This window comes from Babylonia areolata, chromosome 25, assembly GCF_041734735.1.
Source record: "Babylonia areolata isolate BAREFJ2019XMU chromosome 25, ASM4173473v1, whole genome shotgun sequence".
Taxonomy (NCBI): Eukaryota; Metazoa; Mollusca; class Gastropoda; order Neogastropoda; family Buccinidae; genus Babylonia; species Babylonia areolata.
In genome coordinates this window covers 8,172,345-8,186,996 of record NC_134900.1, presented here as the reverse complement: position 1 = coordinate 8,186,996, position 14,652 = coordinate 8,172,345, and the positions used below count along the sequence as shown (strand labels likewise).

General features: G+C 40.9%; 1 protein-coding gene across 2 annotated transcripts; it reads right to left on the bottom strand.

The window, feature by feature from the left end:
- Positions 1-593: 593 nt before the first annotated feature.
- LOC143299957 (transforming growth factor-beta-induced protein ig-h3-like) lies at positions 594-14,444 on the bottom strand. Of its 2 annotated transcripts, none has more exons than XM_076613504.1 (7): positions 14,323-14,444; positions 8,490-8,719; positions 7,368-7,585; positions 6,697-6,886; positions 5,390-5,491; positions 4,296-4,412; positions 594-1,731 (listed from the first exon to the last, which is right to left on the bottom strand). In XM_076613504.1, exons 1-7 carry the CDS (start codon positions 14,421-14,423, stop codon positions 1,610-1,612), a joined length of 1,080 nt encoding a protein of 359 aa, XP_076469619.1. In that variant the 5' UTR covers positions 14,424-14,444; the 3' UTR covers positions 594-1,609. The 2 variants fall into 2 exon arrangements, with proteins under 2 accessions (XP_076469619.1, XP_076469620.1); XM_076613505.1 differs by lacking the exon at positions 14,323-14,444 and adding an exon at positions 12,374-12,565.
- Positions 14,445-14,652: the final 208 nt, after the last annotated feature.

Sequence of the window (14,652 nt, the reverse complement as noted above, 5' to 3'; positions counted from 1 at the left end):
CATTCAGTTCGTTGACAAAAATAGTGGTAGATTTAGCTTGGGGAATCTTTCTAGATTCTATTCATAGCTAGAAACACCATCTACATCATGAGGCAGTCCTTTATTTGAACGTTTTGGTTGGGTTACTGTCGTAGTGTTTGCCTGGCTCCTCTCCTCGCTCGCTCAACAAAATGTTGGACTGACGCCGTGCTCAAGATATGTGATCATGGCGAACTAAATCAACCAAGATTGCTTTGTTTAGCTGATGCTCAGAAAGAATTGAAGTGTAATTTCAGAGTCAAACACTGGTGAACATTTAAAGGATGATTTGATAGAAAATAAAAGGAGCAATCAAGAAAGTGGCCAAGATACTTATCAGTAAGTGATGCCGGCTGTACAGGTCTAGCAGGTGACATAAAGTGACTGAATTTTTAGCAGGACACACACAGTGTGAGCGATTTTCTTGGCACTTGGCCAACGCAGTCTGATGAGAAGTGGATAAAGTGACCATGTGAGAGGGGTGAAGAGGAGGTGGGGGGGTGTGGAGACTAAGAGGGCGTGGCCCCACATCTATATTATCACTTGGAAAAATCACAATGCATTATGTATCTATCTTTTTTTTCTTTTCTTTTTTTATTGTGGTTCTGGTATGTTTTTGTGTGTGTAGATATCCATTTGTCCAGAAAATATGATATTTTAGTGCAAATTGCCTAATGTTTGTAATGAAATGAACAAGTTGAAAATGTGACAAAAAACAAAACACTGATTTCAAAACAGCAACTTGTCACTAAAAATATATAAAATGGGAAAACATCATGTGTTTTGTATTCTTTATTCATTTACCTTTCAGAAAATATATACTTTTATGGTTCCTTCTCCAATAACAAAGAACACAGAATTTAAAAAAAATTTATATCCATTTTTTATGGAAAAAACCCTGGTAAATAGATTTCACTTAAATCTTATTTTCCTGGCAGTGAAAGGGTTAATACAAAAAATTCAGTATATTTTTTTTTCTCTTCTTGCTGCTTAAAACTGACACAAAAAAACAACAAAAAAAAAACACCTTCTACCAGGGTACTGAAGACAACATTTTGGTAGATCCATTTTACTGGAATATATTATCTTAAAAAAAATCTGTAAATAAAGCTTCTTGAAAATAACTATTGTTTTCATTGCATAATAAGCAGTCACTGACCAAAGCATTGAGCATTATCATTGCTGTGTTGTAATCTCTTGATTTTCTATGTATAAAGTTTGAGAAAAAAGAACTGCTCAAAATACACCATAAAATTCATTCCTACTGCAAGCATACAACAAAATAATCTCATAAAAAGCCAGAAGAATCTCTGTTTTTCCACTTATTCCAGGCCCTCCATTTCCTAAACACAAACTAATCCAGACTCTCTCTATTCCTACATACAAAATCAACAACAACTGTCAACATCAGAACTCGTACGCATGCAGCAGCAAATATTTGAGGGACGTCCTGCAAAAGACTACACAGAACGTGATCTAAAACTTTGCAAAAAATCATTAAAATATAAAAAAAAAAGGTGAAGACTGCAGCAAGCAACTGTACAGCATGAAGATATGTTGGATGTGAAGGGAGACAAGAGGAAGACCCACTTCAGGGATGCAGCTGGAGGGAGGGGGGGATGAGGACAGTATCGATCACATGAATCACCCCGTTCGTTACACCGCCGTTCACACCAGCTGGCTGCACCATGATGTTGTTTACCTTCACCTCGTCTGGGGAAAAAAAAAAAAATCAAATTGTATCATTTTTAACTAAATCCAGTTCCTTCATCACAACACTTCAAAATGCTGTCAAAGTTGGCATTTAAACTCTGGTTGTAAAAGGCAGCTTTAACCCAAATTCCAAACTTTTCCAGGACACGTCATAGTGTCTCAAATTCTGAAATTAGTAGGTTTCTTGTTTTCAGAGACAATATACTTGAAACATACATGGATGACAGACAGAGACTTCTTTTAGGATACAGAACAATCGACAGTTGTTATCTTTTTTCTGTGGCTCTGATCTGAACTTGATTTTTAAAAACACTGCATCCAGAAACTGCCTTTTGAAACCATAGGTTTTTCATCTGATTTCTTAAACATGGTACAGTGATTTGTCTTGGCCTGTAAATATTCTATAAATTTAGAGATGGAGACAGCATGAATGTGTATTGTTTTGCCAGATGAACTGCTTTGCAGAGCAGACTTTGATTTGTTTCATTATTCCTTTGTCGGATGAAGAGGGTATCACTCCTGACTCTTCAAGGCATTGCCTCTTTTGTTACCTGTCATCCACACTTTGACAGGCATACCCCATACTGCTTTGTCCCTATCATCCACACTTTGACAGGCATACCTCCATGCTGTTTTGTCCCTATCATCCACACTTTGACAGGCATACCCCATACTGCTTTGTCCCTATCATCCACACTTTGACAGGCATACCCCATACTGCTTTGTCCCTATCATCCACACTTTGACAGGCATACCTCCATGCTGTTTTGTCCCTATCATCCACACTTTGACAGGCATACCCCATACTGCTCTGTCCCTATCATCCACACTTTGACAGGCATACCCCATACTGCTCTGTCCCCATCATCCACACTTTGACAGGCATACCCCATACTGCTTTGTCCCTATCATCCACACTTTACACTTTAACAGGCGAACCCCATACTGCTTTGTCCCTATCATCCACACTTTGACAGGCGAACCCCATACTGCATTGTCCCTATCGTCCACACTTTGACAGGCAAACCCCATACTGCTTTGTCCCTATCGTCCACACTTTGACAGGCGAACCCCATACTGTTTTGTCCCTATCATCCACACTTTGACAGGCGAACCCCATACTGCTTTGTCCCTATCGTCCACACTTTGACAGGCAAACCCCATACTGCTTTGTCCCTATCGTCCACACTTTGACAGGCGAACCCCATACTGTTTTGTCCCTATCATCCACACTTTGACAGGCATACCCCATACTGCTTTGTCCCTATCGTCCACACTTTGACAGGCATACCCCCATGCTGCTTTGTCCCTATCGTCCACACTTTGACAGGCGAACCCCATACTGCTTTGTCCCTATCATCCACACTTTGACAGGCATACCCCATACTGCTTTGTCCCTATCGTCCACACTTTGACAGGCATACCCCATACTGCTTTGTCCCTATCATCCACACTTTGACAGGCATACCTCCATGCTGTTTTGTCCCTATCGTCCACACTTTGATAGGAATACCTCCATGCCGTTTTGTACCTATCATCCACACCTTGATAGGAATACCTCCATGCTGTTTTGTCCCTATCATCCACACTTTGACAGGCATACCTCCATGCTGTTTTGTCCCTATCATCCACACTTTGACAGGCATACCTCCATGCTGCTTTATCCCTATCATCCACACTTTGACAGGCATACCCCCATGCTGTTTTGTCCCTATCGTCCACACTTTGACAGGCATACCCCCATGCTGCTTTGTCCCTATCATCCACACTTTGACAGGCGAACCCCATACTGCTTTGTCCCTATCGTCCACACTTTGACAGGCATACCCCCATGCTGCTTTGTCCCAAATCCCCATCACAGCCATAGCTTGGCTTGTACTATTGCCGTCTCAGCACTGGTAGTGGTTACTCCACTGCAGTTTCAGTTTCAGTAGCTCAAGGATGCGTCACTGCGTTCGGACAAATCCATATATGCTACACCACATCTGCCAAGCAGATGCCTGACCAGCAGCGTAACCCAACACGCTTAGTCAGGCCTTGAGAAAAAGAAAAGAAAAGATAAATACATAAAAAAGAACTACTACTACTACTAGTAATATGTATAAGGCGCAAAAACTTGATGAAGTCAACTATAAGCGTACAAAAACATAAAGAAAGAAAGAAAGAAAATAAAATAAAAATTAAATAAATAAATGGTAATTCAATAACAGCTTAGTCTTGTGAAGGACTTTGACTCAAGCTAAGAGGCAACATTACACTGGCTCTAAGTGTTGCAGTCTTGGGAGCTAGCTAGACAGCCTTTGAGGACAATACTGACACTAACTGTCCTACAGCCCTCTAGGCTGAGAGAGCAGAGAGACACAACCCACTGTAATCAAAATCCAGCCTTGATAGGACAGCAGCTGCCTCTTCTGCTGCTCTGATGGTCACAGCTGAACATGACTGCGTCATACTGGCTGTCCACAGGGCACTATCAATGTCAGATCACCCCGTCCTGCAGAGCTGCTATGTCACACCACTCTCTACTGGTATTTAGTAAGATGGTAAAACACAAATGTCCTTACCTCCATTCACGGAAATCTGTACTTTCTGCTTGTTGAGCATCTCAATAGTTTTATAGGCCCCCAGTGCCAGTCCTGCCTTGCAGTATGTCAGTTTGGTCACATGGTACAGCAAAACATCTGAAACACAAAGCACACTGTGTCAGTCAAGAGCTGGAACTTCCAATACCTCACATTTTAAGCAAAATAATACTAAATGTTTTTTGCTGTACTGTAGTGTATTACTTGTCAGTCACAAGATGCTTTTCTGTGTGCCATTTCTTTTGCTCACATGTGTCAACAAAACATGTAATATGTTTTTGTTGTCCATTTGTCTGTGTGTGTGCATGTCCATGGTATTCATGAACATAGCAAAACCACATAGCTCTGGAAATGCACACCTGGATGTTTCTTTGAGTTCAGGTTTTGTGTGTGACAGGTGAACCATAACAAGACCACATGATCACAACAGCATCAAATTGCTGTGGCTGAGAAACAGTTTTAAAAAACTTGTGAGGGGGTGTCTTTTCCCTTTCTTTAATCATTAAGAAACACATGTGAGCTGAAACCGTTTGAAAAAAAATGAGGGGAATGTCTTTTTTGATTCCTTGATTCTTTGTTATTATTCTTTTTAATTCTTCTTTATTTGTGGGCTACAACTCCCACGTTCACTCATGTGTACATGAGTGGGCTTTTGTGTGTATGACTGTTTTTACCCTGCCATGTAGGCAGCCATACTCCGTTTTCTGGGGGTGCATGCTGGGTATGTTTTTGTTTCCATAACCCACCAGATGCTGACATGGATTACAGGATCTTTAACGTGCGTATGTGATCTTCTGCTTGCGTATACACACAAAGGCAGTTCAAACACAAGCAGGTCTGCACATATGTTGACCTGGGAGATTGGAAAAAATCTCCACCCTTTACCCACCAGGTGCCGTTATTGAGATTCAAACCCGGGACCCTCAGATTGAAAGTCCAATGCTTTAACCATTCGGCTGTTGCACCAGTCATTTTTTTTTTTTTTTTTTTTTTTTTAATCAATAGGAATCACATGTGAGGCAGGAAGGCTTTATCTCTCTTGTTTTAACAAAGGTGATGACAACAGTGATGTTTACCTGTGAGTGCTGTCTTGTTATTCAGCAGATTTGCCAGAGTCTGGGGGTCCAACTTGCCAAAGGCAGCATCAGTGGGAGCAAACACAGTGAACGGACCTTCACCTGTCAAGTTGATTTCAATTGAAACAAATCAATTATTGAAAGAAAATTACCTGAATCATGAACTTCAGTAAAAGTGAATCTAGATATTAAAAGGCCTGGCCGTGTAGCAGGGTAAATCATGAACACAATCAAAGCAACTTGAGAGCCAGTTGTAACTTGTCACAATGTATTTCAACAAAATCATCCCCTTTCTAGAAAACAAACAAAACGGTTTGAACTATGAAATTTGTTAGATTTTCTGCATTCCACATTTTGAAAATTTAACGTCAATAAAATGTGTGTATGTTGAATAAGGTTGTGTGCATTCATATCTATAAAAAAAAGCAGTTCTGATTACCTGTTTGTGTGCATTCATATCTAAAAAAAAAAAAAAAAAAGCAGTTCTGATTACCTGTTTGTGTGCATTCATATCTATAAAAAAAATTTTTTTTAAAAGCAGTTCGGATTACCTGTTTGTGTGCATTCATATCTATAAAAAAAAAATTTTAAAAGCAGTTCTGATTACCTGTTCTAATATTTGATTAATACACAGCTAACACTCATCTGGGTGTGTCTCCACACACACTTTTCTGTTGAAGTTATTACCTTGATATCAATTATAAGTCAATATTCAATCTGGAAACTTCCAATATATATTTTCTTATCCCATCTGTAAGAACAGTTCATGTTTTCTGTTCCAACTTTGTAATTTACTCTGAATGACTTGTTGCTCCTTCACCTTTAGACAGGGACTGGACATACAACCTCATCACCTGCACCCAAAAGTTACAGCACAGCACAACAGAAATTGGTCCACAGCTGTTTCTTCAATCAGAGAGGAGTTTACTGGCATTCTGTACCACCTTCAAATATCTGTCAACTGAGAAGTGCACAGACCCACCTAGAAACACCCACAAAAAATCTCGAGCTTATCATCCCCAGTTCTATATTATTTTATTTCATTATCCATCTGCTCACTTTTTTATGCTATCTGTTTATTTATCTATTTATTTATTTGTTTATTCAGTAATTCAATGATGCGTCCCTTTATTTGTTTAAGCGCTTTTTTCTCTCTTTTTTTAACTCAAGGCTTGACCATGCAGGTTGGGTTATGCTGCTGGTGTAGCGTATATGGAGATGTCCGAATGCAGTGATGCCTCCTTGAGTAACTGAACTGAACTGAAGTATCGACTGAAATAGGAGCAAGTGAGACAGGCGATACTGACTTGCAAGCGTGTCCACAAGGCCAGCCTTTCCCAAGGCCTTCACTAGTGTGTTGAACTGTCCCACATGAACGGCGGTCTCTGCGATGTTCCCGTAAGGGGGGACCATCAAGGCCTTCAGCTCGTGCAGCACGCCATTGGCGGCCATCTGGTCCACCTTGGCCAGGTCAATGGGGGCACACTGCGCTGTGAACTGAAAAAGCATCACACCTTTGTTTTTTGGGACATTACTCTAGCTTGGTATAAAACTAAGTCTATCATTAAAAAAAAAAAAAAAAACAAAAAAAAACACACGTGGCACCGAGATATCAATATAAATGGATTATATGCTATCAACTCATACATTAAAACAAAATTCATGAAAACAACAACCACACAACAAATTCATTAAAAAAAACAAAAAACAAAAAAACAACAAAAAACAATCATATACTGAGAAAAATATTCAAAATTGAGTTACTTTTTTTTCAGTTTCAATGGCATCACCTACCAGTTCATTGTTGATATCAACTGACATAACAAAATTTATGTTAAAAATAATCTTATACTTAGATATCAATAATATAAAAAGATTCAAAAGTGAAATTTATGTTAAAAATAATCTTGTACTTAGATATCAATAATACAAAAAGATTCAAAAGTGAGTTATTTTCAGTATTGATGACATCACTTACCAGTTGATTTTTGCCGTAAATATTGAAGCGGATAGGTTTGCCCATCAAAGAGTTGATGCTCAGCTCATCCTTGATGTCCTTGGATAGCACTGCCATGTTTCCCAGCACGTGATACTCAAGCACTTGGCGTAGTGCTGTCACATTCTTCACTAACTGTGCCACCCAGTCTTTGGCATCATCAAAGGCTTTGTTCGTTGGGGCAAACAGCGTGAATGGACCTGCAATCAGTGCTTATCTCTGCATATTTCTGTTCATGACAAAGTGATGTCTTTTTCTGTTCATGACAAAATGATGTCTTTTTCTGTTCATGACAAGTGATGTCTTTTTCTGTTCATGACAAAGTGATGTCTTTTTCTGTTCATGACAAAGTGATGTCTTTTTCTGTTCATGACAAAATGATGTCTTTTTCTGTTCATGACAAAATTATGTCTTTTTCTGTTCATGACAAAGTGATGTCTTTTTCTGTTCAGGACAAGTGATGTCTTTTTCTGTTCATGACAAAATGATGTCTCTTTCTGTTCATGACAAAGTGATGTCTTTTTCTGTTCCAAAGTGATGTCTTTTTCTGTTCATGACAAAGTGATGTCTTTTTCTGTTCATGACAAGTGATGTCTTTTTCTGTTCATGACAAAATTATGTCTTTTTCTGTTCATGACAAGTGATGACAAAATGATGTCTTTTTCTGTTCATGACAAAATGATGTCCTTTTCAACTCTTGAGAAAAAAGCACAGATGCTACAATAGATTCCTTGACCTTGTGACACTGAACTGGATAAAATCAGTATCATTATTAATTATCTTTATTGGACAAAATCAGTATGTATTCATAGTCCAAAACTCAAAGGAAATGGTCCAATGACTTGTGAAAAAATGGAAAAAAAAAAGCAAAAATGGACAACCTTCCAATTTATCTTACATGCCTTGACTTTTTTTCCCAAGTAAAACAAACTGGAGAACCATAAAGCAGGCAATGATTTGTTCAGTCATAGACAAAGTTATAAACAAAACATTAAAAAAAAAAAACTTTACAGAGAAGAAAATTAAAGAAAGAGAAAATGTTCTCCACAACTGAAGTCAGAAATGAGCAAAAAAGACAGAAAAAAAGACAAAAATGATCACTACCTTTAGCAGACAGCGCATCACCCAAGCTGGCATCAACCACAGCATCGTAGAGATCAGACAGGCCCAGCTGATTCACAAGATCTGGCAGGTCTGGCAGACCCACTGATGTTCTTGTTTTCTCTGTCTCCTTCATCAGCACCTCCATGAAGAAAACACGTTCTACACTAGCAGCCATGGCACCAGCCATCACTACCATGACCAGCGTCACAAGTTGTAGTGCTGCAGCCATTCTGTTGGATAACAAAAACAACATATGTAAATTTCTATCAAAAACAAACAATAATACTGAGTATTTTCTAAGAAATGTTTCAATGTTTTATCAATCTATTTAATTCTTCCACATTCTGACTCGCTCCTTGACATGTTACTGCTGAGACCAAGTGAAGAAGATGGTGCAGGACAGGACGTATCCTTAGAATGCCACCAGATTCACAAGAGTAGTCCCTCGTTGGACAACATATGAAGAAAGTGCAAAGAAGACCAAAGGAGATATGACCTAGAATGATTGACAAACAAGTAGAATGGCTGTACCCAGGGAAGGGTAGCTAGGACAGCACAAGATAGGTTTCAGCAGACAACTCTGGTGATGGCTTTGGCTTCTGTGCCACAGGGCATGAAGAGGATTAACTCTTTCCTTTACCCATAAACATATCAAACAATTTTCATGTACACATTCAGGTGAAACGATTTCTGGCATCTGTAAGTCACTTTGAATATGATGTTGTACTGTTTTAATGTGCATAACATGTTCATGTACAGTGCAGCAAGCATGTTGATCAGTAAATATTGCAGTTTATAGATGTGCTTGAATGAATGTCAGTGTAGGGTGTGGTGGATGTATTTGGGAAGGGTGTGTCTGAGTGAAAGAGAATGAATAAATGAAAGCATAACATTATTATGCACATTTGTGAATTTTTCAAAATTTTTTCGTGAACCTGGGAGCATATTTTCATTTAGCTCCATCCACACATGATCATGTCAGTAATCCATGTAAAACTGCAAAGTTATAAGTGAGAAAAATCTGTACCATTTGACCATATCTGACTGTTGAAGCAACCACTCAGCTTGTCTGTTCCTTGATCCTCACTCCCATTGACTGCTGCAATTCACTACTTGCTGGTTTGCCCTCTGATTTGATAATACACCTTCAGATGATCTTGAACAATGCCAAGAATCATTCTCAAAAAGTCAAAAATAGATCATCTTACCCTCTCAAGCACCAACTTCATTGGTTACCCATCCAGTACAGAATTCAGTACAAAATTGGCATATTGGCTTATCACCACTTCAAAGGTTCTCTCCCATCTTGTGTATCTTCTGTCCTCCATTTTTACATCCCTTCCCCTTCTCTCAGGTCCCCCGAAGGAGAGCTCCTTCCATCCTCTAAGTCTCTTCAAGGGCATTTGGTCAATGGAGTTTGCAGTATCTACCTTCTCTCAGGTCCCCTGAAGGAGAGCTCCTTCCATCCTCTAAGTCTCTTCAAGGGCATTTGGTCAATGGAGTTTTCAGTATCTACCTTCTCTCAGGTCCCCTGAAGGAGAGCTCCTTCCAGCTCCTAAGTCTCTTCAAGGGCATTTGGTCAACGGAGTTTTCAGTATCTACCTTCTCTCAGGTCCCCTGAAGGAGAGCTCCTTCCAGCTCCTAAGTCTCTTCAAGGGCATTTGGTCAATGGAGTTTGCAGTATCTACCTTCTCTCAGGTCCCCCGAAGGAGAGCTCCTTCCATCCTCTAAGTCCCTTCAAGGGCATTTGGTCAATGGAGTTTGCAGTATCTACCTTCTCTCGGGTCCCCCGAAGGAGAGCTCCTTCCATCCTCTAAGTCCCTTCAAGGGCATTTGGTCAATGGAGTTTTCAGTATCTACCTTCTCTCGGGTCCCCTGAAGGAGAGCTCCTTCCATCCTCTAAGTCTCTTCAAGGGCATTTGGTCAATGGAGTTTGCAGTATCTACCTTCTCTCAGGCCCCCTGAAGGAGAGCTCCTTCCATCCTCTAAGTCTCTTCAAGGGCATTTGGTCAATGGAGTTTTCAGTATCTACCTTCTCTCAGGTCCCCCGAAGGAGAACTCCTTCCATCCTCTAAGTCTCTTCAAGGGCATTTGGTCAATGGAGTTTTCAGTATCTACCTTCTCTCAGGTCCCCTGAAGGAGAGCTCCTTCCAGCTCCTAAGTCTCTTCAAGGGCATTTGGTCAATGGAGTTTGCAGTATCTACCTTCTCTCAGGCCCCCTGAAGGAGAGCTCCTTCCATCCTCTAAGTCTCTTCAAGGGCATTTGGTCAACGGAGTTTTCAGTATCTACCTTCTCTCAGGTCCCCTGAAGGAGAGCTCCTTCCAGCTCCTAAGTCTCTTCAAGGGCATTTGGTCAACGGAGTTTTCAGTATCTACCTTCTCTCAGGTCCCCTGAAGGAGAGCTCCTTCCAGCTCCTAAGTCTCTTCAAGGGCATTTGGTCAACGGAGTTTTCAGTATCTACCTTCTGTCTGGAATTCTCTTCCTGTGGATCTCAATCACTCACCAACTCTGTCTATAAAAGTAAAACTAAAAAACCTGCCTATTCAAAATGGCATTTGGATGTGATGAAGCACAGTTGTTTGTCCGTCTCCTTCCGCCCTGAACACTCCCCTTGTGTGCCCCCTGCCTCCCACTCTCTGCATTGTAGATTTTATGTAGAGTGCGCACTTGTGGGTGGGTGTTTACTGTGAGTGTGCATGCATGTACCTGTGTGTGTGTGTGTGTGTGTGTGTGTGTGTGTGTGTGTGTGTAGGCATATTCTGTACTTTTCTATGTCGTGTTTCATATCTGCAATTTGTAGTATTGTGATGGTGTACATATACTATTGTATATATACTGATCGTTACATGTGAGCCCATTAGAGTTCAGAGTACATTATATGGGGTGTTTGCACCATATAAGTACAATATATCATTAAGTACACACATCTTGGAGTCCATATATAGTTATATAGTCGTTGGTTTCAGTTTCATGGAGGCATCTAAGCATGTGGACTTACATTTGCATGCTACACCACATCTGCTAGAAAAGAGAGCAAGCATGCTAAATCTCTGTCTCTCTGATACGTTGTTGCGCCTGCTTACAAAATGTTCTATAACTGTGCCTGGGTCTGCATGAAAAATCCATAGTATTATATTAACATGTGCTGATCGTTATTCTTGCAAACAGTTGTGCTGTGAAATTTTGAGCTTTCCATTATTGGTGTCCCGTCCCCCCTTGCCAGAGACAAATCTCACTCACTGGTAGGAGGATCAGCGGAGATCTAATTCAGGTTTTTTTTTAATTTTAATATTCCATAATTATGATGATATTAATGTGCATGCTCTTTTCAAATTCTCAGAAGTTGATTACACTAGAAATAATGAAGGCAAGGTTGTTGTTGTTGTTTTTTTTATCAGGCATTGCTATACTAATAAATGAAAGTTTTGTTTTGCTTTCAGAATTGCTAATTTTTGGAATGCGCTGCCTACTAACAAAATATGCACCAGATATCAACAGCTTAAAAAAAACAACAAAAAAACCTCCTAGATGAAGACCCTAAATTCAAAGACCTTTTCTTTAGTGTAGATTGAATATAGTGTTATTTTATAAGATAGGCATGCAATCAGACCTAACCAAGGTTGAAAAATAATGAGGGGACACAAACAGGCCGTGAAGCCTAAGGCCAAAAGCCAGCCCGTACTATTACCACTATCACAAATAATAATAATAATAATAATAATAACAACCTCCCTTGGAGTGGCAATCAAAACGAACTTTATCAACTTTGGGTACACATGCACCAAAATCTCTCAGACATCGTTCCGGTCTCTAGTTGCATGCCGGCGACCTCAGCGCACGGAGATGTCCAACCCATACAGATAACGTAAAGTCGAGCACTTACTTTTCAACCCGATTCCAGTAGTGATTGGCAAGATCGATCAGCTGCAGTAACGATTCGGCGGAAAGATCGTTTCTGGAAGCCTGTCGTGTTTGTAAATAACCATTCAAAGTGCACCATCAGCTTTATGGAGGCCACGCTTATATAACACGTTTCATAAAACGGCACGTGATTGGTGAACGGAGTTTAACAGCTTCGTCAGGGCGGAGTTTTAGTCTCAATATTCTTTTGCCGATTGCCCGCAAGCGCTTTTCTTTTCCCGGCAGGGGAGCCAACTGCAGCACTCATGGTGGGCGGGGGAGGAGGGGGAGTAGCACGTAGGGTGGGAAACGAGATGCAAAAAAAACTGCATTGGAGAGTGGATTTGTGTTGTTGATATTGTTTAAATATTTGGGTCCACTCAACTGACCACTTTTATCAAGGTCGAATAGATCTAAAATCGAATGTGTGGCAAATCAATATGTGATCCGAAAAAATTCTCTCTCTCTCTCTCTCTCTCTCTCTCTCTCTCTCACACACACACACACACAAACAGCGAGAGAGGAAAGTAGGTCAGTGCTTTTATCTCAGTGCACTGGAAGTTGTGCTTAATCCACGTCAAAATATGCAGGGCTTAAACAAGAGCTAATTCTTTGAGAGACTCACTGACTTGACTCGAAAAAAAGCAGTTGGCGGCAGGGCTCAGATTTGCAGTCGTGATAGTTATATTATGTTTTGTTATGGTTGAAGGCTTGTGAGATTTGTCGTTGACTGCGGTGTGACAGCTTTATGGAAGAGTCCACTCGGCAGAACTGTGACTCAAATAAACTTGGAGAGGCGACCGTCTTTATGATATTATCACGTCAGCCATGTTTGTGACATTGTCTTTGTGAGAACTGACATAATTAATGTGCCAAAACGTGCTTGCCAGCCGCCGGGTTGCACTTCAATTCTCTACGGCCTGGGTATATCCGTTGTGGACGCCGGAGTCCTTCAGCGTTCTGTTCAAGATGTTGGCTAACAACTGAAATCAGTAAAGATTTTTTTCCGTAATTCTCTTCATAGTTTCTGACAAAGACTGACACGCCTTCAGATTAAGAATTCAATTAAGATTCAACTGCTGTGCCAGTGCTGTGGGTTATCATGATGTTGGTTCTTATCGTGAGCCTGTAAAGATATGTTTTCCGGACTCATTGACGTGACAAAATGACAGTAATGTGCTCAACCAGACTTTTTATGTTTTGCCGGGGAAAAGGAATTGGACGAGCTTACGCTGGACAGTATTGTGAATTGAATATGCTGATTGTATGTTCCAACGTCAAGTTAACTTGAACAGAAACTCGATCAGTGAACGCGAATTAAGCCATTTATCATCATGCACTCAGGTGGACAGACATACGCGGATGTTCTCTTTATTCTGCTCACACCCTCTCGGTCATTCTATGCCGCGGTTCTGAAGACAAGAAATGACATTATCTTCTTTTTATATATATACTGATATTTCTTTCCCCCTCCGGTCTGCCGGAATATGTTACCCTTACACACTCTGGTGCGAAACCGCAGAAGAAAGAAAAATCTGATGCAGGCGATCTCCAAAAGTTGGATAGATTTACGCAAAAAATACCATGGCTGGAAATGACTGAACTCATACGCGGCTTTGGTCTCGTGACCACAGAAGCCTGTTATTAACCCTCCAGAGCACGAGGAAAGTAAACAGACTGCACGTGACCTGGCCGGCCGGTCGTCGTCCACAGTACAGCCTCAACAATGGATCAGGCTGACTACTGATTTAATTTGCTACCCCCTCCAGTCATGGCCCTTTCGCGAAGGTCATGCCCTATGTCGGAGCTGCGTGTCAATCAAAACTCTGTGTGTGTGTGTGTGTGTGTTCCTATTCGGCTCGGTGGCACGATCCGCCTGACCCTCCCTGCACTACCAGTGACTTGACTGAGGATCACTGTTCCACACTTTACCTGTCACACATGTTCGAGATACGGTGTCTTTGGGAAAAGGCAGGAGAGGCTACGATGGAAGTAACGACAGGTCCATGTGCCCTCACACCCCTCCCCAGCATTTTCCCCGGGCAATAGTTCAGTGGAGTCGTCTTCACACCTACCGTCTACAGTTAGAAATGAAATTGATATCGACACCCGAGTGACAAACCCAGATCAGTATCGAAAAGACCACAATGAGCGGTTTTCATGTCACGTGTACTTTACCCGGGATTAGTTGAATTGAAAACATCAGTGACTGAACTTCGCCGGGTGGACTCGGACCGGCGGCAACTCATGATGATATTCAGG